This window comes from Pseudopipra pipra, chromosome 7 (assembly GCF_036250125.1).
Source record: "Pseudopipra pipra isolate bDixPip1 chromosome 7, bDixPip1.hap1, whole genome shotgun sequence".
NCBI lineage: Eukaryota > Metazoa > Chordata > Aves > Passeriformes > Pipridae > Pseudopipra > Pseudopipra pipra.
Window position 1 is genome coordinate 29,288,141 of NC_087555.1, and position 25,801 is coordinate 29,313,941.

At 38.6% G+C, this 25,801-nt stretch overlaps 1 protein-coding gene across 4 annotated transcripts in view; it reads right to left on the bottom strand.

Moving 5' to 3' along the window:
• Positions 1-25,801, bottom strand: part of MYLK (myosin light chain kinase) — a 200,060-nt gene that overhangs the window by 134,298 nt on the left and 39,961 nt on the right. For all 4 annotated transcript variants that reach the window (XM_064661434.1, XM_064661433.1, XM_064661436.1 and 1 more), the window contains one exon: positions 9,471-9,628. In XM_064661434.1, coding sequence (XP_064517504.1) covers positions 9,471-9,628 — 158 coding nt within the window. The remainder of the gene's footprint in view (positions 1-9,470; positions 9,629-25,801) is intronic.

The window sequence follows — 25,801 nt, forward strand, 5'->3', positions numbered from 1 at the left end:
TATTTTGAAAAGGTGCAGAAAAATAAGGAAAATCCAGAAAGAAACATAACTTATTTTTCCATTTTGCCTCATTCTTCACGTGAATTACAAAGGTCTCCACATAAGCAATAAAACAATGCAAAACTGACTATGAATTTGTACCAGTTTTAGCCACAGTATTTTCAGAAGACAAGAATTGCTTTGTTCTGTCTGGCTACAGGTTTACAGCGATGCACTGACTTACAGAGAATAAAGCTGTCTTCATCACCAGAAAGCCTAGAATTTTTTTTTGAAAATGGAAGATTTCCAGGTTTCCACTCTGTCTATTCCTAAAACTCCTGTGAAGAATAAAGGCATAAGAGCTTAGATCATCTCTAGACTCTCACTACAACATATTCTTCATGTGGGATGGCTAGCTCAGAGGTCAAGTCACCAACCTGTGAGTCAACAAACATGATTTAATTCCCAACTTGGTTGTCAGGTCTCCTAGAAGAATAAAGTTAACATATTTAGGCAAGCAATTCCAAACCCTTATACTGGAAGAGTCACCTCAGGGACATTCCCATCAGTGGAATGCCTTGATTTTCTGGCTCCAGCTAGTGCAGAGAGCTTTGACATGTAATCTCTGACTGCAATAGGAGTAGCAGTGTCTCCCTCATCACGCACTACCCCAACACATCAACATCTTTCCTCTTCCAAAGGTTATTTCCCCAACATAAGAGAAGAACACAGAGATGTGTATTCACATGGGATGCTGAACTATGAACTGGCTCAAAGCTCACTTTTGGCTTAAAAATCTTGATGAAGGCAGGTTTGTCCCCTAACTAACACTGAACAATGAGCTCTTGGCAACTTAGGTACAAGACCAGGTGCTGTTTCAGGCCCTTGCTAGAAATGCAGAAACCTCCAGTAACCAGATAATGTCTTACAGACTGAACACTAAAAACTGAACTGGGCACCTATGGAAGGACAATCTGGCCTTGCCTACTTTTGCTCCTGACTCTATCTGCTTTTGGAATCCTGAACCCAGTTCATTGCTTGCCATGTCTGGGACCAGCAGTAGACCCTGTCAGAGCCCATGGCACTGCCTGATGTGTGCAGAGCCTGTGGGACTGTGCCCAGCTGGTGATGGCACAGCCTGTGTGTAGCTCCTCCTCAGCTCCTGGCTCACTCCTCTGGGGAGCAGCCAGCCCTCCCTGCTCCCTGTCAGACAGACTGGCTTCTCCCCTTCATTAATGGGTTCAGTTGTACACGATTCACAGCAATGTTTCTTGCTGTTCAGCATGCACTTAGATACTAGGGAGTCCAGATGTTACACAGAAAAAAAATGATGTTGTCTGGTTTTGCCCAGTAGGTTTCTGAACTTCATACTGCATCCATGAGTGAACAGAGCCAAGCAACATGTCAAAAGCAGAAATTTTTAGCTTTGGAGTCTAGGTGCTGGAATGAGTGTGGACTGAGCAAAACCACAGTGAGTAATGATGTGTTTTGATTATAAACCTTCTCCACATGTGGCCTTCTGCAGAGATTCTGAATGCATCATGCTTGCTAGCTATTAATGACTACCTTCTTTTCCTGCATCAAAATTGTGACCTGGTGGCATTTGGTGCAAACTCTAAAGGACACATTTATAGACAGTCAAATGCATACTTTGCTATTTTAGGTGGGGCTCTCATTGTTATATGTGGCACTGAGCCCCTCCCTGACCTTTGTGGTTTCATCACCCAGATGGAGACAAGGGCCTGGAGTGAATTTACGCCTTCCTTATGATGGCAGAAGGCAAAAATATTACTAGTTAGCCAAATGCCTGCCTGATGATAAGCATTCTGTTCTACCTATTGGTAAGCTAGAAAAACAAAATTTAAGCTAGGGGCATATTTGTGGAAGAAAAAAAAATCAACCTAAATACTTTCCCCACTTTTTCATCCCTCTCACACCACTATGGGCTATTGCAGGGCAAGGAAAAGAAAGTCAACTACTCACGCACTTCCATTTACTATGTCTTTTTTAACCTTTAAACATATTATGACCATGAAATGCACAATTCCCCAAAAAATCAAATTTAAAACATCGTTATGTTAAGTTGCAGTCATGTTTCATGTACTGCTAAGACCATTTACTTAAATAAGAAAGCATAATGTTACATGATGAGTTTTATTGCCAGTGGAATTGACCACAACAAAGACTTGTGCACTGACCCAGAGGAGCAAGGGAGACTAGTCTGGAAAAGATGATGATATTTTTCAAATTAAAAGCAGAACTGAAGAACCTCATAAGACTTTGTTGAAATTTGAGAGATTCATGATTAACCATCATGGGACAAGAATAATAAGAAGAATTATACTGACTGGTTCTACTCTGACCTACATGATCTCAATCTCTGATTATATTTTTGTTCAGCTATTTAGGATATTCTGATTAGCTGTTTTTCTCTTGGGAAACCACTAGATTTTGTTCTATTCCCTTCTCAGACATTGTTATGCTATCATGCCTAAACAGTGGACTTTATGATTAGTCACGGTATTTAGTCCACCATTATTTTTGTAAAAACTGTAGCTCCTTTACACCACAATATGAATATTTTATATCTCCTTTTCCTCTGGAAATTTATCAATATGTAATTCAAGATTTTTTTTCTGATTTCTGTTTAATTACTACAGAAAATAGCAACTCCAGAAATCCTTACTAATGAGGTAAATGCTCTTCAAAATCAACCTTAGGGACATCCTTGTAGATAAATTCTTAAATAAACACTCTTGTCCTCTTTAGCTGACACAAACCCATGCTTTACAACAATACATTACAGTAGCAGGTGATCACAAATCAGATACCTACAATACCCTTGTCAGAGTCATTGTTGGCTTCCTCAACGCAAACTGGGGGCAGGTAAATCCAGTTAAATCACACAGATTTTTTTGTCAGCTTATCATGTGATTTAAATTGCTTCCACCTCAAAATCCAAAATACTTGGAAACACACTGAAGAAAAAGTAAAGAATGAAAGAAAAAGTGGTGACCAAGAGCAGCACAAATGCATGGCCTGGCTTCAGTTAAAACAATGCTGATTTGGGTGGATACTACACAATATAAGATTGTCTTTGTTTTCATATGAACATTAGTTAAAGTGTTATAAAAAACTTTTATTATTATTCTTATCACCATTATTATTAGATTGTTTTATTGTTCCCTTAATTACAGCAGTGAGTACCACAACAACCAAGAATAGGGAGCCAATCTTTCTGCCCTTGCATGGACCAGCAGAACTCCTGTCCCTAGCTGGCTGTAGATAAGCAACTAAGGTGGGAAAGGAGACAGAAAGCAAACACAGTAATAAATGGGATAGGGGCAAATAGCACATTTCTCCCACAGTTTAGTGGGTTACTGAAAACAGGATCAATTATACAAAAGAATAAAATCAACCCTGAAAAATGGCAACTCAGAATAGGGATACTGTATGTTCAGTGTTCCCCAGTCATGGCCTCTTTCTGGCTTAGAAATTTTGTCTGGGTGGAATCTGAGGATATTCAGCATTGTCCAGGATTTCTGAACATCTGGCAGATTGAAGCAACTCTGCAAAAGGTCTGACCAAACTTTGCTGCCAAACATCCAGAAATATTGGCTGTTGCCTCAGCACATGCACTGATCGGTTTCATGGGACGGTGTATTAAGTGCAGCAATTTGAAGCATCATCACACACTCTGCACAAAGACTACACAAGGAATGCTTAAATACTTCTACCAGGAAAGCCCTAAGTATAACTATGACGGCCACAGGTGAAAGGCAGACAGGTATGAAATCAATTTATGAGAAGTAGAAGTGGAGCATACAGGCCATCATTCCTGTCTAAAACCTAGAAATTTCTTGAGCAGCAGTTTGCACACCTGCAGTTTTTTCCAAAGGACATATCATTTGCAAGGCAGGGAAAATGGGTGTCAACACATGGGTGGTTGTATCAGTCGATGAAAGGAAGTGTCTTTGAATAATTCTGGGATGACACTGTGTGGGGAAGTAATGTTGAGTGGCACCTTAACCACTTCCCAGCAGAGCAGCCACTTCCATTTTGGCCTCGTGTAAAGCTGAAAGTCATTTGAGACACTGTTTCTGTATGACAATACAGAGTTATACAGTAAAATAAAACCAAATAAGATGATGCATGCATTACTCATGAGAACATGGGTATGGATAAAAAACCAGCACTGTGGTAAGTGAATATAATGGGAGGTCGATTACACCAAGGAAGGAGACATAGCAGTAGAAGATCCAAACAGAAAAATGTGCAATGAGTTGTTCACAGCCACCTGATTTGTGTTTAGTTTTGTGGGTTTTTTTATTTCAGCTGTCTACACCCCAATGTCTGTCTGATACAAAATGTCTCAGTAACTCCTCGCTGCACCACATTTTCCCCCAGAATGCTCAGTGGTTTGTGGAAAGAAAGCTCAAATAAAATCTCCAGTCAAGTGGAGAACTTCTTCAATTCTTTTCCCCTCAAAACATGCCTCATTATTTTGTATCATGTTTCTGGGAGTATCACAGTGCATGTTAGTTTTACAGATCAGTAAAAGTCTTCCCACAGCGTTCACTTCCATCAGACAACTGTCTCCCATGAAAACATGGGTCTTTTCTGGGTTTCCTCCTCAGATGGTCAGAACAGGCACCCCTCCAGAAAGTGCAGATCCAAATCCACTCTATTGCTGCCTAAGTTCAGCAAAATTATGTGCAGGCATCCTAATCACATATTTATCAATTAAAAATACTTGTTTTGGTCAACCACCTTCATTTTATTATTTTTTAAGGCAAAACCCCTGATGCAGACTATTGTATTGGTCTCAGAACCAAAGTTTAAATTAGAGGGGAAAGATGATCTTCAAGGTCCTTTCCAACCCAAGCCATTCTATAATTCTACGTTTCTATGAAAGATCACATGAAAGTGGTTCAGTGGTTACAGAACACTAAAGATTCTCATTTTTTGTTCTCATCTTCTCCAAGGGTTTGCTGCAGAAACCTGCATGTCTTAAGTATTTTTCTGTACAGAATTTAACATGGACTAGGGAAATGTGGATGAGAGTTGACTCCTTATGTGGGCAGTCACGGAGCAGAGCCCTGCTGGAGTCAGTCCATCCTGCTGCTCTATTCACCTACACACATACCTTCAGATCCTGGTATTTTTTCCTGCCCAGAGAAAGTTAATCTGCTTTCTAAGATTTCCCCAAAAAGTAATGAAAGAACTTTTTAGTCTTCTAAATGCAGAAAGGGAACTGGAGGATTAGCTTGCCACCTTAATACACACATGACAAGGCTCACAAACCCCAGCAAAAGCTGAACCTGAGCCACCAGGATGGGCTAATTTAGGCTGAGAGCAACACTTAGGCTGTGGGTATATGTGGGTAGAGAGTGGAGTCACGGCAACATTTAAATAACTGCTCAGTTCTGTAGTGTAGATGTATCTTCCCCTCTAACAGTTACAGTGGGAACTTACAGCTGGATAAAGTTGGCCAATATTTAGAAGTCAAATTTCTAAATATGAAGGAGGAGGTCTTCTCAAAAAGGATGGAGTTTCAGACATAAGACAGGCTTCAGTCTTAAATCACTGAAACTGTAGTCCCTGAAAGACCAGTAAACAGGATAATAAAATCAGGTAGGCACTAAAACATGCAACATTGTGGAAATCTGTGGCCACCTTCTGCCCATCATAAGAAAAGAAAATTGTACAGATTTGCAAATTCCAGTGAAAAATCTTTCAAGGGGCTTCTGCCCAGCACTTACATTAGTATATGCTTGCCATCCCCATGAGAGTTAGAAAAGCTAGTGAAACTCATGAAGATGTTTAAAAGCTTTGTTTCATTTGACAGTGAGTACAATTAAACTATTACATCCTTATTGATCTCCTGTGATGTTTTTAATCTTTGCTATGCAATAGTGCAGCTGAGTTTCGGAATGTGAGAGACACCGAAACAAATTAAATTTTAAACTAAATACATGGCTGATGACCTTGTACTTGTAGGTCAGCATAGTAATGTGCTCTGTGTCCTAATTAACTACCCTGCCAATTCAGAAAGTAAAATTTAGGAACACCAAAAGTCTGTAAGACTTTGTTAGGATACTCTGCTTGGATTACAAATGGATCAAATGTTACCAGCAGCATCAAAATACCACCTTCTCTGACAATTTACAGATGCTTATTCAAGATGCTATGGGCTGAAAAAGATTTTCCCATCCTCTCATGTGACACTTGCCACAGAAATCCCCATGATATTTGCTACAAAGAAAGGAATCTCCTTCATTACCATGCCATTCAGCATTATAAATCCAGTAGTGTTCAGAAGAATTAGAAAGATTAAGATATACAATCACAATTTAAGATGGCAAAGCATTGATAAATATTCTAGTGTTTAATACAACAGAGAAAGAAGCATCTTAAAACAAAATCTGGTAACATTTTGGCCTACTCTCCTTTTCCAGGAATTTCTTAAATGCTCTGACAGACAAGCTACGATGCCTTAACACGAGGCATGAATTACTATCCTGAGCTGTTCACCTCACACATGATGTGCAGTTAAGAACAGCACATCAATCAAGTCCTAAGGAATTGAGAACACATAACACAATTTCATAATAATCTCAAATGGTTTCCCTAAAAGTCACCTCAGTAATTTAGTGGTGAACAACTGAGATGTCCATGCAGCAGATATTTGGGGAGCATCTTGAGAAGGTAACTTGCCTTTCCCTTACTAAGTGTTTCTACCCCTCAGTTTGTGCTCCAGGCCAAAATCATGCTCATACTTCTGAAAAATGATGATTTAACTTTTATGCTGAGGTCACACTGGAAAACTGAGATCTGCAATCAGATGTAGATAAACTTCCTGAGATTTTAGTAAGAAAACCAGGGTGGTAACAGGAGGAAGACAAAAAGGCATTAAAGGCAACTCCAGTTCCTTTCTACCTCCTACATTTTGGGGCTATTTCTCAATTTCTGCACTCCCCTTGATCTTGAATTGCCATTTCACACAACTTATCTTACATGCTGATGGAAAGAAAACCAAAAAGTTTAATTCTGGGGCCCTCTCTTCCTTGTTCACTTAATGAGAATACAGGATCACCACAATATCAGATTTATATCCTGTCTTGGATTCTCAAAATGTTTGTTCTTTCTGATAAGATCAATTCCACTGCAGAGGAACTCTTTGAAGAAAAGCTCCTGTCTAGCCATTTTTAAAACTTTTTATTTTCCTTTCGCCTGAGTCTGGTTTAATATTTACACTGCAACAACCCATCATAACATCTGTAGCCTATTTTCCAGGATAGAAAAAACTAAGTATGTTGAGTAACTTCTATTACTAAATCTTAATGAATTGTTTTTGTTAAGATTGTCCCTCTGAACCTGTTCTTCTGAACAGGTCCACTGTTCTTCTGCACCTCTGAAACACTAAAGTGACAGAAGAAGCAACACTGTCCTAACCAGCTGAAGATGGAGCCAGATGACAGAAGCTCAGCAGCTGCAGCTATTAAGTGACAGTATCCTTCCAAACTGGACTAAGACCACAGACAAAATACTAATGCTGTCACCCCCATTTTAAGAATGGAAAATTAAAGGTTTTAGCCATGCTCATATACCAAACTGGCAGAAGAGATAAATTTAGATTTTCATAAGGCAGGTCTAACCCAGGACTTCAATCAAAGTTTTGTCCCTTCAAGGAAATTCAACTTGACAGTTTAATTAGTATTGAATTTGTGTATTTTTTTCCATCTACTAAAAAAATCTTCTCAGACTTTACTCTTCCAGCCTTCAAAGTGGCTTTAAACAGGGGATAAGTATCCCTGGAAAATTAACACTTTAAAACCAGATCTAAATTGAAATGCAAAGCAGTGATGGCACTCTAGCTTGTAGGTCATTGTATTTTACAATTGTTTCCATTTGACTTAATAATAAAAACTCTGTGGAGTGCAATAAAAACTGGAAATATCCCACCTGAGCTTTTAATTAGGAAACATGTGAAATGTAAACCCAAATCTTAGCACATGCTTCAGCTTTGATTTTACTGTACTGTTATTGCCAGTTTCAGTGTTGTCTGGAAGAACTAGTTGGAATTAGAACAGCATTGTGGCACAGGTGTCACAGGCATAAAGCAGAAACACATTGCCATTTTCTCACCGTGTTGGCATCAAAGTGAAACAATCATGGGAAGAAAAAAAAAAAGAATAAGTAAGAAAGGTAATGCTCATTGGGACTGCCCAGTGTCATACACACAAAGAGTTTCTGAGTGGTGCCTTAAAATCACACTTAAAGTAAGCATTTTTTAAAAAAATAAATTACTGAAGGTTTGATTAAAAAACTGTTCTTTGTTTTGAACACTTTCATTGAAATTTGCTTTCTATGAAAAATGCCAACTTTTCTTCAAAAATCAAATCCAATAACTATTTCTGAGTTTTGCTTTTGCACTTAAAAATTCATATACACTCCAAAACCTGTTTTTCTACGTGGTTCCTGTTGAAAAATCCCAGTTCCTGGCTTGCTCTTACATAAACAAATAAGATAAATATCAGATGCCCTCTACTGGCCCTCTGTTTGAGTTTCAGAAGTTATGAATTTCCCAAATTCCTTCTGGCCCTTGCTTTTGTTACAGTAAAGTTGCTGTTTCCTGCCTCCGTCAGACAAGTCCCACCACTTCAAAGATTAAAAGTGTGGTCAGTTTGATGACGTAGCTGTCAGCATGCAATCAGAGTGTGACATGAACAGAAGGAAGCTGAAAGGACTGGGAGGGAAAACTAACAGCTCCAGGAAAAAGAATTGGGGTAAGAGAAGAGAAAGGAAGATACCTAGAACAAGCAAGAGTACATAACAGGATTGACACATTAAAGAAATATGGATGCCAGGAAGCACAGTTCAATGTCCCAAATATGAGGGAATGGGTAAACCTGGGACACACAGCCCACTGCTCACCAACCCTTTGGGTTAACAAGTTTTCTTGGACAAATCAATCTTTTCTCTGAAAATGCTCTTTATGCTTTCAGATTAACAACATTTGTGGCAGGTGGTGCAGATACAAAACTGTCACAACACTGGTAACAGATTCCTAGCCTTACTGGGAAGAACATGCTGTGGCAGGGTTAGATTTGTGTCACACATGAAGCTCCATGAACAGGCAGATTCAGGATGCAGGGGTGTGAATATGCAGTAGGAGAATATGTAGAGTTGTGGGAGGAGAACATGCTGATTAGAGACAGCCCTTGAAGCAGTTTTCCACTGATAATAAACTCAGTGCCTGGCACGCTCAACGAGGTCATACTTAGCACATACTCAGGTTTTGGAACACTCTCCTCTACACAGAAACAGATCTGTGGAGCTCCTGCCCCCTCAGGAGGGTAAACACCATGTATTCTCCTTGAGTAAAGGTCCTGTGTTGCAGAGGCAACTTCACTGTCTTTACAGTCTACTAGTCAGCTTCAGGAAAGGGCAAAACCAAAAGGAGAAGCCTTCCATCATCTGTTTCTTACCTTCCCCTCGAATCTTGCAGTGGCTCCCAGCTGCACTCGGATATTCCGAGGAGGAAGAGTAAATGCTGGTGCTTCAGCAGGGACAGGGGGGCTGAGTGTCAGGGAGGTTTTGGAGACTCGAGTAGATGTCACCAGTTTCACGTCCCCCATGATGTGGACTGTAAAAGAGAAACAAGTGGTAGTACAGAAGGTGTGATGTTTAACTACAGAAACAGCCAAGAATCAGACAAGGGGCAGGCAGATGTTCCATATCTGGGCCGTATTTGTACACACAGCAGGAGTCGTCAGCCTAAGGTGACAGGTGCTACTTTTTGGGAGGGGAACTGAGACCCAGGAAGATTGCCTGGTGTGGCTACAGTTGTGGTCAGGGTCACAGTCTTGAGGCGAACTCAGCTTGAACTCTCATTCCAGGCCAGAGCCTTAACCAAAAAGTCATCCTTTACAACTGCATTAAAATGTAATAACTTATTTCAAGAGGATATTTTCACAACGTGACTTTGATTTTCCTGGCCTGGAATACACCAAAATCAATAAGTCTCAAAAGTAGAGCCAGTGTTAAACAAGTGCTTATGAAATAAAGAGACCTCTGTTTGCACTGGATTTAAGTTGCAGCCGGGAATGTGGAAAATCTGATTTTTCATACCGAGCTTTCAAGATCTTAAGAAATATCTGGATATCTCCCTGCAAAGTACTGCTAGTACAGAACAAATGCTTCTGCAGAAATTCCAAGTCTCTACTTTACTGCAAATCCTTCTTACAGCACACAGACTAGTAAAATAGCGTGGAGACCAAATTTCATAATGCTACAAGAATGGCCTTTTAGAGACCTATTTACAGATATCTGCCTCAGAGGTAATTCTTTTGCTGCACAGTTCATCCTTCCCAACAAAAAGCAAAAATTATTCTATTTTTTAAAGGTAAAATTTAATGTTTTCCAGGAAAAAAAGTAGTAGCTGACCCTAGTTCTAATTCCTTGAATCATCTATATAAATTAGAAGCCCCACTGTAAAATTTCTATTTAATGGACAAGTTTAACAAAAAAAAACTCCCAGGAAATGTCTTGACCCACTAATAGGTCATGTTAAACCAATGAGAAACACTGGGCTTCCAGTCATAATCCTCTGCCATACACACCAAACCATGACAGAATATGTATTTATTCATCTGATTCTGGTGAAAGTTGCAATAAACAATACTTGAGTAAACACTGAAACTTCAATTTGAACAAGAGAAAAATCAATTAAACTGAGGCCACATTATTCCTGACTGTATGAAGGATACTTTTCCTAGGACAGGCTGCAGCTGTTTGGGGAGCAGGGGAACAGAAAACTCATTCATTTCCAAATGGGACTTACACTCCAATGTCGCACGCAAGCACCTGCAAACCCAGTCTGAGAATGTAGTTTTCCACATCACATACCTGACATGCTCCTTAAACAAACAGAAACACCTCTACACTTTTTGAAAACAGAGGGCAGCTTCTCTCATGGAAGGTAGTCTAAAAATTAGATTTTTAATCTGAGTTAGAAGTTTTGCCTCTCTCACAGCCAACAGATAGAGGCACCTCCAGAAGGTTTGTTGTTCTAAGGTGAGGGAAGCATGGCTTTCTGCTTTGCAGAAATGTAGTTCCTGCAGTTGTCAGGAACCATAGTTTAGAAGGCAAATCCTTCCAAGATATCAGTTAAATTATGTATGCACACAGATTTTCAAAAAATGCTTGAAATCTCCTTCCTCATTCATAAGAACCCAGACAATGTGGACTTCAGATTTCTTCTGGCACAATGCTCTCTTAGCATTTCTGTATATCAACATCAAATTCCCCAGAAAATCCTCTAGTGTTTCTAGCATTTGAATTGCTGAGACCAACACAGAAATGAAGATGATTTCCTTAACCCTGATGCAAAGCTTTAAACTGAGAAATTCTGCCTTCATCTACATGAGAGTTAATCTTGCAGTGAATGTCTGTATTAGCACTCAGTCACTTGAGAGCACAGCATAAGTCTCCCTTTCCACTATAAGCAACTCACAAACAGAAAGCAAAACCAAACAATTTTATTTTTTTACCTTAACTTATCAAAGAACTGTATGAAATCACAATATCATGTAAATAAGGAAGTAACTGATTGTATTTCGGAGACAAGAGGTGAAATCAAAGGCTTGCTTCTCTTCTAACAAATGTACTTAGCACCTGAAGGGACAAAGAGTGACAGTCTCTCACAGCTATAGTCACTGTAATAAACAACAATTTGCCTGAAAAAGAGAGATAATGATTCATTCAATTAATTGTTCTTTCATTAAGGACAAGACTCCAAATTCAGTTCTCCATTCAGCTAAAACCACAGTTTATCCCAGCGGACTTTCAATTAATTACACAGCTGTAAACTGCTGCATAAGGAGTCCATATTTGCCAGCACATTTCTGAAATTTATTTTTCTTTATACACTAAGACCAAACATTTCCCAAATTGCCATAAATATCTATTGTGGTCTTTTTTCCCCTCTTAGTATAGATGCTGATAATTTTCTATCTTCTTACCTTTTCTGAATTGGCCTAAATCTCATTTTAAAGTTTATTTCTCATTTTCTTTTTTTTAGATCCTTTTCCACAGATGATCACTTTTCAACATGCTCAGCTAAACACTCAGTCTTGACTTTTTCTTCCCACTTGTCCTTCTCCTCTGCTAAGATACACCTTTCCACAGCCTACAGATGCCAATATGTGCAATGTCTTTCTAGATGTGACACTCTTAAACAACAAATCAATCTGCCAGTACAAAACTGCAGTAAAATTTTCTGATCACCAGCAGTGACAATAGAGTGTAAGGTATAATGTGGATGCTATGAAAATCTTCTCCTGTCAGCAGACACTGTAATGCAACACAAACTATATTGCAGTGAAGTTGTAAGCCATAAGAGGCCAGTAACAAAACATATCCTTCCCCACACGTCTGTATCAACTTTGCAGAGTGTTTACAAGACTGAAACAACATCAGAAAAAGCATGTACCACCTAAATGTTGTTTTAAAAATAGCATTGTAAGGGTAGTAAATTTGAAAACAAAACGCAACAGTCAACATTCAGAACCCAAGTCAAACTTGATATTCACTCATATAAATGGAACTCTGCTTTGGTCAGTGCCATTGTAACGTCTGAAACAAGCAAGAGAGAAAACTCCATGCACTGCAGATGCTCACAGGACTTCTGTAGGGACCAAATGCTCAAGTATCTGTCCTTAGATGCAGTGCACTGCTTACACAGGGTGACTGTGACACCTCCTTACCCACAGAAACCTGGCTATGGTCCAAGGCCAAATTCACCAAACACCTGAAACAGCCACCAGCACACACCTGGAAAATACACTGTATCCAACATATGCTCATCCTCCAGGCATTGCTGGCCTCCAATGTCTGGACTGCATTGGACAAACAGTCCTGTGGCCAAAGCCCAACTTCAAGCCCTACACAAAATGAAATCTAAAAAAAAAAAAAAAAAAGAAGGAGAGTAGGAGGAAGTAGAAAGAAAGAAAGAAAAAAAATCCTGACCAATTAAGCCACCGTTACTGGTCAGGTTACATTTCTATTACATATTGGTAAAATGCCAAAAGCTATCAACAAATTGATGTGTAATAGAGTGAGACTGTAAAGTATAAAATAAAGAAATAGCTAGTCTTTTCCATAAGCACATCTTGCACAGATTTACGTTTTTTCTAAATAAAGTGTCTAAACAGGATTGAATTTACAAATTCAATAATAGCTCAAGTCAGCACAAGCAGTTTTCTAGCAACATAAGCTTCTAATTATCCACATTTAGCAGTCTGTCTTTAATTAGCTATGTACGCTGAGGATGCTTCTAGTAAATAATTAGGAAGTATCCTTTTTCAGCTTAGAGGATGTTTAACAATTCTGTTCCCAAATAAATAACTTAGTTCCATGTTGTGCAGTCTGGTGTTACTATGGAACTACCATGTGAAAGTGTTTTAAAGAAATAAAGTTCCAGCAAACAAATCTTGCTCAAGATTGCAAGTTGGTAGACAGGAAGAAAGCAGATACTTAAAAGCCATGGAATATACCTGATTTTTTTCCTTTTATTTAAGCAAATCTATAGAATGAGGATATCCCTAAAATCTTTTTCTTAGGTATTTCAAGCCTGCTACTGAATAAGGTTTCAAGGATGATACATGAACTCCTAACATTTCATTTCACATGCTGTGTGCACCTAGACTATGGTCTTTAAACAAAACCAACTGTAACTGAAGCTGCAATACAAACATTGTGGTATAAAACATAAGAGAAACCCACCATGCAAATGTTGGCTTGTAGGATAGGGATGTGGTTAGACAGCATTTCTAATATGGATTTTTTTTTTTATTCTTAATCCTTTCTAAAAAGCACATAAATCCTTACAAATTCTCACAGTGTGCCCTCTAATCTTTCTAATACCAAAGCAGACTAATGTGTTTCAAGCATTTTCTACTGGGAACAAATCTCTGTCACTCAATACTCTGCTCACAAAAATAAACCCAAAAAAGCAAACACTAAGAAATCCACCTCATAGGGTTTTTTTCTCCTGCACTTATTTTATATAAGTAAATACTTACCATCAGCTTCCTACATAACCATTTAATTATACCAATTTCCTTTTACCAAGTCCTTCCTCCGAGGCAGAAGAAAAATGAGTTGCAGAGAGTGCATGTGTGTGTATGAGAGAGCAAGCTCAGACAAGTGAGACGAAACCAGAGGTGCCAGTGGAAAAACCTTTGACTTACTGATATTGCAGCTCTACACTAAGCAACACATTTTCACTTGGTCCAGTTATTCTGTTATTTTAGTCAGACTGGATTCAATAGCCCCTGAACCATCTCTGAAATCTGGATACAGATTTTGAGGGCTTTAAAAATAGGAGCGAAAGGACAGACAGCCTGGGGTTGGAGCATTTGTCTGCTGTTTGGGAGTCCTAGTTGAATTCCCTGCTCCATAATGGGCTGCCTGCATGACCTCAGGCGAGTCACTAAGCCTCTCTTTTGCCGTGGCTCCCCATTTGTAAAGTGGGGATTATTGTGCTTCCTTACCACAAAGAACTGCTTTGAGGATAACTATATTAGAGGGTGGGAGTCAGGCTACAGTAAAGGACCACATAAATAGCCCGACTAGCAAAAGGCACAAAATTACCATAAACTTACAGGAAGCTGGATCTCATTATACCTTTTTTTTTTAATAAATCAAATGAGGGATGTTTTCAAAAGGCACATATTTTAAAACTTTATGTAAAATTTACTCTCTTATGCAGATCACTGAACTCAGTTTTGTTAGGGACTAAATGCTATACCTTATGCTTCAAAACATTCAGCATGCAAAAGTTTCTTTCAATTCTAAACCTGCTTGACAGCTTCCCCTTCTCACACACCTTATTTCCTTTCCTAAAGCTTCTTCCTTTACCACAGGACTAGTATGCACAAGGACTAACATGTGGTTACCACACTTCCATACAAGTCTAAAACTTAACACATTCTCCACAAGACTACAGACATGAATTTTTGGGGCCATATAACTTGTGACTACCTTTTCAGTCTTGCTCCACAAGACCAGACAAGGAAGCATCCTGCCTCCTGTCAGCTACTGGTACCCAAGAGACAGCACATAGGAAAAACAATAAACAGTAAAGGATCAGCAAAGGTGGTGAGTTCATGTGTCAGTTTAGGAGATGGGAAGAGGTTGGAAGCCAGAACAAGTAGTGAGGGACTTGTAACATCATCAACCATAGTCACACTGGTGCTCTGGTGAAGGAATAGCAAAAAGATGTTGCAAATAGGACTAATTTGAACTGGCAATAATATTAACACAAGAGAAATAGATATTTTCCTTTTCTAAGGGACAATAGGGTACTGTCCACAAATCATACTTTTGTGATGTTCAGATTGCTTGTGCTCTGCTATTTGTAGGTCTCACTAAGTGCTCTGGTCAAAGCAGAACTTCAGAATGTGTCCTGACCCTATAGGAGCAAGTGAGATTTTTTGTCAGTCCTGACTTGGTTGGGGATTCTTTATCAGTCCTGACTTGGTTGGGGATTCTTCCTCTGTTATCTCATCCATAAATGATCATCAATATCCTTCTTGTTCTGAAAGATAGTTTCTAGAAAAGTTTCTAGAAAAGTCCTCTTGTAAAAAAAAGAAATTGCAAGGCATTTTCAACCCAGACTCCTAATTGTCCTGCCCTTTTCCCAGTAAAATTGGATAGCTGCTATTAGACATGGCAGTAGGAACAGGACCAGATGCCAAATCTTCATGCACAACCCTGTGATCCAAAAATTTTGCAAGCTTAAATTCTGGCAACACCACGCATGTAAAATTCCTGGTTTTGTTCCCACAACATGCATTTGCATAACTGACCCACACAAATGGGAATTACAGATCAACTTGCAACTTGTGCTAAAGCTTAGACTCAGTAAAGTGACAGCAGAAGAATTCAAACTAAGTTACACTTTGATTTGTGACGATCGCGTCAAAGATTTTGCCAGAAGCAAGCAAGTTCTTCAAATCCCATAATTTCAGTGCCTTGAATCCCACATTTGGCACATCAGCCATGAGGCCCTGCATTAGCAAGGATCTTGCTTGTACATGGAAAAAGGAAAGTACAGGTTCAAACTGTTCCAGGTGCTGATTTTAACAAAATACTATTACAGCCCCTGTGCTTCATTCTGGAATAATTATGTTCTCCAGGATGCTTCAAAGGCTGAAATGCCATTAAGCTCCAAAGGAAATGTAGCTGCATGTGAAATTCTGATACAGAGTTTGACCTATGAAGTATAGTAGGAGCTTTCTGAAATGAAGGTCATTTTTTTAAGTAGCAATGTATGATATCTTCTAGGAGTTTGGACTACACTGTTAGAGATAGGAGGAGATTAAAGGTGTTTTGGGGCAGATTTCCTTTAGTTTACTGTGTGCCTTTTGTATCTTTGCAAGAAGGACAACTATTTCTATGCACTCTTCCAGGGCTTCTGTGATGCTCAGTTCATTAATTTTTGTTGAATATGCAAATCACCACAGTGGCTACTGTAGAAGTGGCTGACCTGGTGGGACTGAGAACAAACTTCATAACTAATATTCAGCTGACAAGTCTCTAAAAGTCACTAAAAGATATTGTCATATAGCTTAGGTGACACAGAACCTCATTATTTTTAGTGGAGAGATGTAAGAAGAACATCTATTTCTCTAATCAACAAATTTTGTGCTTTTATTATATTTGCATAACTAATGCAGCATGAACTTTAACCTGAAATGGTTTCCATGGTACAATAACATGGATGAGTGAAGAATTTCATCCTGATCTTATGTAAAAGAATATCTCAAGATGATGTTAATGACCTATATTTATTTAAAGACAGGTTTACTGAAGAAGAAGAAGGATGGAAGTCAAAACCTCTATTTATATAAATGCTATAAGAAAAAAAAAAAAATGAAAAATCACACATATCCTTTTAAAGGAAAATCATGCCCTCTATAGGTGTCTGTGCTGCCCAGCAAAAAAATCACTCGCAACCATGAGACTTTCTTCCAGATACACACAGTTGTAAACATCTTGTAATTTTCCTCAGCTTATCTGAGCTCTTTAGGATACTAAAGATACCAGGCTCACTGGATCTGTAGAGATATCCAACTTCACCTAGTCTCAGGTGAAGTTGCTGCAACAGAACATCCAACGTGGCCCCGGTATGTGCCTTTGAACAATTGCACCTTAAAGGTTTATTGATACACTAAATCAGCTGCAGAAGGTATTTTGAATACAAGGAAGGGTGTGGAAGTACATACAAGAGTGAGAAATGATTGTATACTTCTGAGAACATAGAATCATCTTCGTTATAAACAGACACACTACATTGTTCAATTATTCCAAAACCACTGAGCACTACATTTTAAGAAAGAACATGCCCATTACAAAGCAGTTGAACATGTGTCTTAAAAGAATGCCATCACATTTTAAGACTCAAAACCTTGCATGTTTAATTTGAAACATCAGATTAAAAAGCAGTAAATCAGGAGAGATCACAGGAGACACAAGTCCTTTGCAGCTGTTATCTTAAAAGAAATATGAATAACTACGTGTGATGTGCATTGGGCAGGTTCAGTATAGCATCCATACCTAACAATTATTTTATAGCAGCAAACTGAAGCCAGAGGGAAACCCAGACGGCAAATGAGATGCAAGTTGGGCTTGTTCTTGCTGATTCCAAATGGGCTTCCTATGGAAGCACACTGGGGAGAGTAATTAAATCTGACTTCAAAACCTCCTACAATTCTAGTTTATAAGCAACATTTATAAAAGAAAGAAAAAAAAAGGCATGACCTACAGAAAGGTTTTCAGTGAACTAAGCAGGAGGTCACTGGAATTAAAATCTACTCGTTTTCCATTAAAGGATCATTTTTAATATTCAATATATACCAAAATCCAAACAACTTTGTCTTGAGAAATTTGGACTAAAAATCACGATCTGAATTTTGTCATTGACAGCTGGTGTCATAAACAATCAAACTTCTAATAACACCTTTCATAGTCCTTAAAGAAGGTTATGCAGAGCAGGCACTTATAGAATCTGAAGAAAGAGAGATTACACCAGTTGTCATCTTACCAATAAACCTTCACATTTAATTTCTGCCATTTATCTTGTGCTTTACAAGTACAGAATAACTGCTACAAGTTGGTGTTTATGATAGAAACATGCATGTGACAAAGACCATCCAAAATTCAGGGAGTCCTCTGGGTGTGGGTGTGACCTTGATCACCAAACAGCAGGACCTGGACTGCTAACCCATTTTTGCAGGAAGGAAAACAATTTTCCCAGTGCTGTGCTGCCTTTCAGGACATACACTGATGCCAGTAGCAGAGAAATCTGCAGGAAGACATTTGTTTCAGGTTATCTTCACACAGCAGGTGAGAATTACCACTGTCTCTCTCCAGCTCACTTCTATGTGTCACCAGCAACTGAACACCAAAGAATACCTGAGGATCAGCTGGGAATCCCAGATGACCACGTATTTAAGAGGACTTAGGTGAAACATTTGGAATAGAGGCTCTTGAAACCATCTTGAAATGCAGCTTGCAATTCTAGAATAATTTTCAGTGCCAGTGGAGGTGAAGCATGTCAGGCTAAGATGATAATAGCAGGAAGTTGCAGGTACACAAGCAAAAATTTGCAACTATAACTCTGGCTTCAGACCTTAATACTCAACATACACAAACCAAATAATACTGCTGTGCTAGCAGTAGTACTTAGCACTTAAACAATGCCTTCCATTCAAGCTCCTTAAAAGTCATTTATATGCATTAACTCTCTCAGGATTGAGGAAGAATGATTCAGTTCTTCAATTACCTCTTCTAAGATTATAGAGAGAAAATAAAAAGTAAAAACAAGATCTCAAAGATCCAAGAGCTGAATAAAAAATGAAAACTTTTTAAAAGAAAGAAAAATCTTATTCCCTATTTATGTGGTAAGGTAATTCCTTTTAGCTGAGTGCAGATTTCAGCAAGGCTTCTAGCAGAGCTAAAAAGTTTACTTCTGGTGCGTGTAACATGGGGCAAGTTTTGAAAGGTCTGCCCACCACTTGATTTAAATAAAAATATTTATAGAATCAGTCATACTGTAGTGATATCTTGGTGGTAGAACCTTATGCTAAATCAGCATATTACAGTGGAATTCCCTTTGGTTTGGGTTTCTTTTTTTTAAGTTCCACATTTCAAAGAATAACCACAGCATTAACTTTCCTTGATGCTGATGCTGCAGGTGGCCAGTTGCTATTGCCCATTTCCAAGCCAGTAGGACCATAAAATTGCATGAAAGGTGAGTCATGGAAGATTTGTGGTTCATAAACCGCAGAAGTTTTGACTCTTAATTTTGCTTTGTGCTTCAAATATATCCAGAACTCAAAAACAAAGAGACATGGGTCTGCCAAGTTCTATGCCATTTGGGAAAATGAACACATGTACTCTACTGGCTGAGGTGTGTGAACCCTGGGGTAATATTGGAAAGAAACCTGTTGCCTTCAGCCAGAGATAGACAGGGCCGTGGATAAACACCACTAAGTTTCAAATTATACTGCAAATACTTAATACTAAAGGAATTAGTCCTTCATTTGAAAGAGCCACTGGTTCTTCATGCTGAGACACTCTGCACAAGGCCAAATTCTGTGCTGCCTTCTATTCTATGAAGTCCCATTAACTGTCAGCAGAAAAGCTAGTCCATAAGCTCTCCTGGAAGTTTATTTTTTCTGGAAACAGAAGGTTTATTCCTGCATGCAAGCCAGCGTAGTCCACCAGTCAGTGGTATACATCAATCCTTAACAATGTATTTGGCACAGTAAAGCAAACAGAAACATCACCTTGCTGAAAAAGTTATAACCTAGATGTGAGATGGGGCTGTACAATGACAATACCTTATTTTTTCTTAATTAACAAACAGGCCAGTAATTTCCTAAAAACACTAGATAGCATGCAAATCTTATGGCTGCAAGATGCTTCAGACAGTTGGACAGTTAAACCTTCAACAAGAACATCTCCAATAAGATTGCAGAAGAAATTTTTCTACATGGGTAACAGCTCTCAAAACTTCTGGATAGAGCAATGTCTGTCCAAGGGAATGAGTTCATGGCTGGCCCACAACACCCACATGATCCATCTGACACAGGACATCTTCCTGTGACCTTCTTCCCATCTATACTGATAGATAGATGGAAGTGAAACCTTTAAGAATGTCATCCAAGAGAGCTGTAACAGAGATCAAGAAGTTAAAGCAGTCTTCAGATGATTAAATGTGAACCCTATATGCATCCTTTGAGCTGGGGACTTCTTTTCTACTCTACTTCCACTGTCCAGATTTTAGCAATGATGTAACCAAACAAGACCAACACTGAGGCCATCTGTCTGCTCTTCTTACAGCTGGTAATGTCCCACAGCCAGTGCTACAAGCTGCACTCCAAGCCTGAACCAGCTGCAAACTTCAGAAACAAGCAAACAAAAAGTGGTGGCATTTTTATAAATTCTTAAACAGAATAATTTCCCAAATGGGCCCCACTATATGAAGTTGAGGTGGCAATTATACTCAAACAATCAAGCTTGCTGCAAAGAAGATGAAGACAAATTTATTCTCAATATACACAGGGAATAAGATGTGGAGTCATAAGCTTTTAATTGTACCAGGGACAAATCAGACACTTGGGAAAAAGTTTAATAATAAAGAATTGAAGCATTCCTGGAAGACATTGCTCAAGGAGTCCTGTGAAGTCTTCAGTGCTGGAAGCCATACAAATGTCTGTCAGGAATGACACATACAATTGATCAAGCCTTGGATATGGAAAAGACTGGATGGCCCTCTGAAGTCCCTTCCAATCCCATGACTCCATGATTCATATAACAATTGATGTTAAATTTGGACTACAGTATAGGACTTTCACATGCTGGATATGGGCCAGCAAGACAACTATTACTGTCTAGAGAACACCATAAATCTGAAAAGAAACAACTGTTATGAGGTGAAAAAAAAAAATCAGCCTATGAAAACGACAACAATATCAATATATAAATCATTAATGTTGCAGAGCTTAGTGAGAAGGAGTGAGACAGAAGGAATCTGGTTTAGCCTTAATTAAGCACCAGTTTGCAGATCTCAGCCAAATGTCCATTTCTGACAACCAGTGAACACAGTTTTCATTTGAGACTACAGAGGGTGGAACATGCAGGCAAAGAAATTAATGCCTTTAAAGAGACATTTCCATCTTCAAATATAAACTGCCCTGTTACATTCAAGCACCACATTGCATATAAAAGTTCTTTTACATACTTTTTACTGGATTTGTAAAGTAGAGAGTGTTACTTAGGTCACATCACATTTCTTCAGCTTTGTTCCACAAAAGCACACAATGTGTGTTCTCAAAGCTATCAGCTTAAAAGTGTATATAAAAGAAGATTCAAATGTGAAACATTGGTTTGGAGCCTCTTCATATTTCCATGGGGTTTGTATGAACAGAAGAATGGTCGAACTCAGTCTGAGATCCAGATCTGTCCTAACTGCTTCCAGCTGGGAGACAAGGCCAAATATCAACATTTACTCCATCAACAGGGAAAAAACCCAATAGGAATAATAAAATCTTTCCAGCACGTCCACCATGTTTTCCTATCTATCCCCTTCTAAAAGGCCCAAATTGAGCAAGACATAGCACTTCAATGCTTTTGTGAAGATATTTTACAGAGACCTGATCCCATCAGTCCCATCACCTTGTCTAACATTCAGAGCAACTGGACTACTCTCCTCATGGGCAGTGAAAGGTAGGAGGTGAATACACTGCCAGGCAGAGATGATCCCTAGCAAGGACAGAACAGGGAAAAAAATTGTGATTAAAACAAAGGGAAAAAAAAGAGAATAAGAAGGAAAAAGAAATAAACAGGAGATGAAAGAAACAACTCTGAAGATTCAAAAAGTTGCCAAGGAGGGGTAGGAGAACGGGTCATACAGGCAGAGAGAAAATAATAAAGAACATATGATGAAAGCTGTCAAAGACCAACTAATATTCAGATATACTGGCACTGTGGCTGAGAATCATGGTGGCTCCACTGTTGCATTCAACAATTTTAACTGAATGAACTTTAGGCCACTTTCTCTGATTTCCAACCCCTCCAGTAAGAACAAACAAATGATCCAAGAATGAGCGAGGTTTGTACAAACCTCTTTTGACTGACTGTCACCCACAAAGTTGTTCGTTGAAGAATCATTCTCTCCAATGTCACCTTCCCCATTTTTTAAGCTTTTATATTTCTCCCCACCCAAGTGCCTCACTCAATCTGTCTAGCTGCCAGTTTAGGGCAATTCTCCTTTTTGTGAGATCCCAAGAACTGCTCTGCGCGCCAATACTGAAAGTGAGCAGGTCAGAAAGACGCCAATTATCCAAGTGTTTACACAGATGTGAATAAAAATATGCAACGTTGATATTAGAAACAGAGAAATGCATTCTTCACTTTTTTTTTAAAGATAAAGCATTAAAGAAGACTTAAAAAAACCCACATATGGAAACAGCTAGTTCTTTACATGTTGCTGACACTTCACATCCCATTACCTCTTTGGTATATTTCTTACATATACAAAAATTGATTGCATTTTCTCCATCCTTTTTTTTTTTCAGTTCCTTTTGCATGTAGTTCCCTTCAGAGATTTCTTCTTTGATGATAGATTAAGAAAATCATCCCTCTCCTTCACTTAAATTAGGTCCCACTACCACACTGAGATAGTTACACTTCTTAGCAGACAAGCATATTAAAGCCTTGAGATAAAAATTTAACCTCGCTCTGTTAAATTTATTCTGACAACCAATTCCAGCCATGAGGACAGAGGGCAGAACCTGGCCAGTTTCTGTGTTCTATCCCTGACTACACACTTTATTCTACAAACTGTATATTGGAGATGAGCAACAAGCAAAATAATGTTGTCTCACTTCAATTTTGCTGAAGTCAGTAGAAAGGTTGCCAGTGCCTTCAGTGAGACCTGAATATGGAACCATGTCCAAGGCAAGCTCTTCATTTACAACCACTTGCCAGGAGACTTCTGTCAGCTCCATACAGAGCTCTACAGGCTCTGAAAACCACCTTAGAACTGGAGACACTTTTAAACTCTGCAGAGAAGCTCTAAACTAGATGTGCCTTGGAGATTCATTTATCAACTTATAACAGTATGCCTTAGTTCTAGATGTTCAGACAAAAGGCACTTAATTATGTTGGAAGTAACAAAAAAACTGGGAAAAGCAATCTTTGATTAGTATTGATGAGATTAAAAATATCAAATGATTTTGTAAAGCTTGGAAAGGGGGATTGAGAAAATATCAATAAAATCCATACAATTTCATACCAGAAACAAGAAGAAAGTTACCCCATGACATTGTCACAGAAAGTGTCAAATTAACATGAGTTCTGCAAGCCACATAGGATCCCATTTTAGACAAAAAAAAATCTCCATGCACTGAGAAGGTAAGAGAAGAATAGAAAACTACTTTTCCCGGTGTAGTCTCAGATATAGCATAGATACAATTCTAGCAAAGAGTGGTTTGGCCAGTTGCACAAGAAGCTTGTTTTCTCATGGAGGTTATTAAAACAGTGTTTTTTGAATTAAAGACAATTATATAGACAATCTGTATCAGAACCAGTAAATAGAGAGTAGAAATAATTTCACTGAAAACTGCAAAGGTACACAAACAAAGTTCATTGGTCTTGCTGAGAAAATTCCTGGAATATTTGAACCTCGTGATACATAACCAAGTCTGCTGATCATGGAATGTTTGTGCTTCAGATTTAAAAGATGCCTCCAAAATCACATGCAAAATAATTGATTTTTGAAAATTGTAGTGAGTACAAACATGAATTAAGAGAAATCAAGCCCTTAAGTACCCACTTGTCTCAAAACAAAAACAAGAGGACTCATCATAATGACGTGGGGGTTTTTAACATCGGGTTAATTTAACATCGGGTACATTCTAAGGAATCTAGCTTTGTTCAGAGGAATAAAGATAAGATAAATAATAAAAATAAGACCTTATGAATAGATAGACTAGTTAAATGAATCACTAAACAACTCCAAATCAACATAGCACTATTTTGACAAGTGTCAGCAAATTGCCAACCCTCAGTAAGTACCTCTAGGATCCATAGCACAGGAAGCTGAGACGACAATAAAAGCACAAAGACCTTTTTGCACAGTAGGTTAGAGGTCTGTAGTGGAATTCCAGCCATGCCACAGCATCACTTTCTGTGCCCAAGCCCTGGCAGTGCATTGCCACACAGGCTCAGAGAGCACAGGGATGTCACAGGTTACAACACAGGAAGATTTCCCCTATGCCTCAAATACTGTTCCTTCTTTTCCTGTAAGTTCAACCACTTTACTACTTTCTCCAGTAGCCATGGATCCCTTCCCTTGAATCACAGAACCATTAAGGTTTGAAGAGACCTCCAAGATCATTGAATTCGACCTTTGAGTAAATAGTAATGCTTTTGTGATTAGTATTATGTTTCCATAAGGGAGAGAAGTGTTTTAAGGTACAGAGCTAAGATCTAAGCTGGTTTAAATCAGCCTGTTTTCATAGGGCCACAGAAATGAACCAGTTTACACTGGGTAGGGATCCAGTAGCACATCTTTCTGTAAAAGTTTTGGCAGCTCACTGTAAACCCATTAATCTTGAACTACACTAGTAACAGTTCTGGAAGATCTGCAATCACAATGACTCTGCATTATTTATTCTACTGCTTATCTGACAGGAAAAACCAGCCTCTAGGAATCTGCCTGGTGAAGTACAGGACAATGCATGATTTCTGCCTCTGAGGCAACAGCCTCATATTTGGAATTACTTTGTTATCTGAAACCAGAGGTAGAGTAGTTAGTGAGAGTTTTCTTCTTTAAATGAAATAGACGGTCTTGTTTTCAAATAGTGGAGACATTTCAAGGCATCTTTTTTATTGCTTTAGTAGATGACTTTTAAGCAGAGTAACCCAAGCAAATTCCACACAAAATCCAGTAATTTGAGGAAAGGATTGGGATCCCAAACTTACAGATTCTGCTTCTGATACTTATTCCCAACATTACCTCACAAACTCATGAACACAAATTAAAAAAAAAAAAAAATCACTTTTTGAGGAGTCAGGGGGGAAAAAAAGGCAATTCCTACAGTCAGGACAGATACTGAAAAGACTTGCTACTGCCCTATTTTCTAGTTTTAAGTTTCTAATGAGCAATAAGAGCAAGAACAAATAACAGGATGCAGCAGAGTTCCAAATAAGAATTGGTTTGTTGGTTTAACAGACAAGAGCAACTTTTCCCAGCACAGTTATCTAAGTCCATGAGATATCCAAAACAATTATTAACCACTTACTACAAAGAGGTAGTTGCTTCTGTGCTGGAAAAGACAGACACTATCTGGATTTATTGGTGCTGTGCATGAAGAGAGATCTGGAAGAAAATAAGAAGTTAACAAACTGTTACAGGTTTTTGATATTATAATTAGAAATCTTTAGAGCAAAACTTGTATAAAGAACACAACGGCTCAATTTGAAATGGTTTCTTGTAAGTCTAAAATTTAGGCCAGTTTCCTGAGGTTGGCTAACATTTCAGTTACCATTGCCATCCCTAATCACAGCAAGTTTTTCCTTCCAGCATTGGCTTTTCTCTGAATTTGAAACCCAAGCTTAATGCAAAGCCACATCAAGCAGAAACAGGACAAAATAGATCCATGCTGAGCCTGTATGGGTAAAGCTGCAGAGATTCTTGCTGCTCTAGTCACAATAATAGTTTTAGCTGAAAAACTACTGGTCC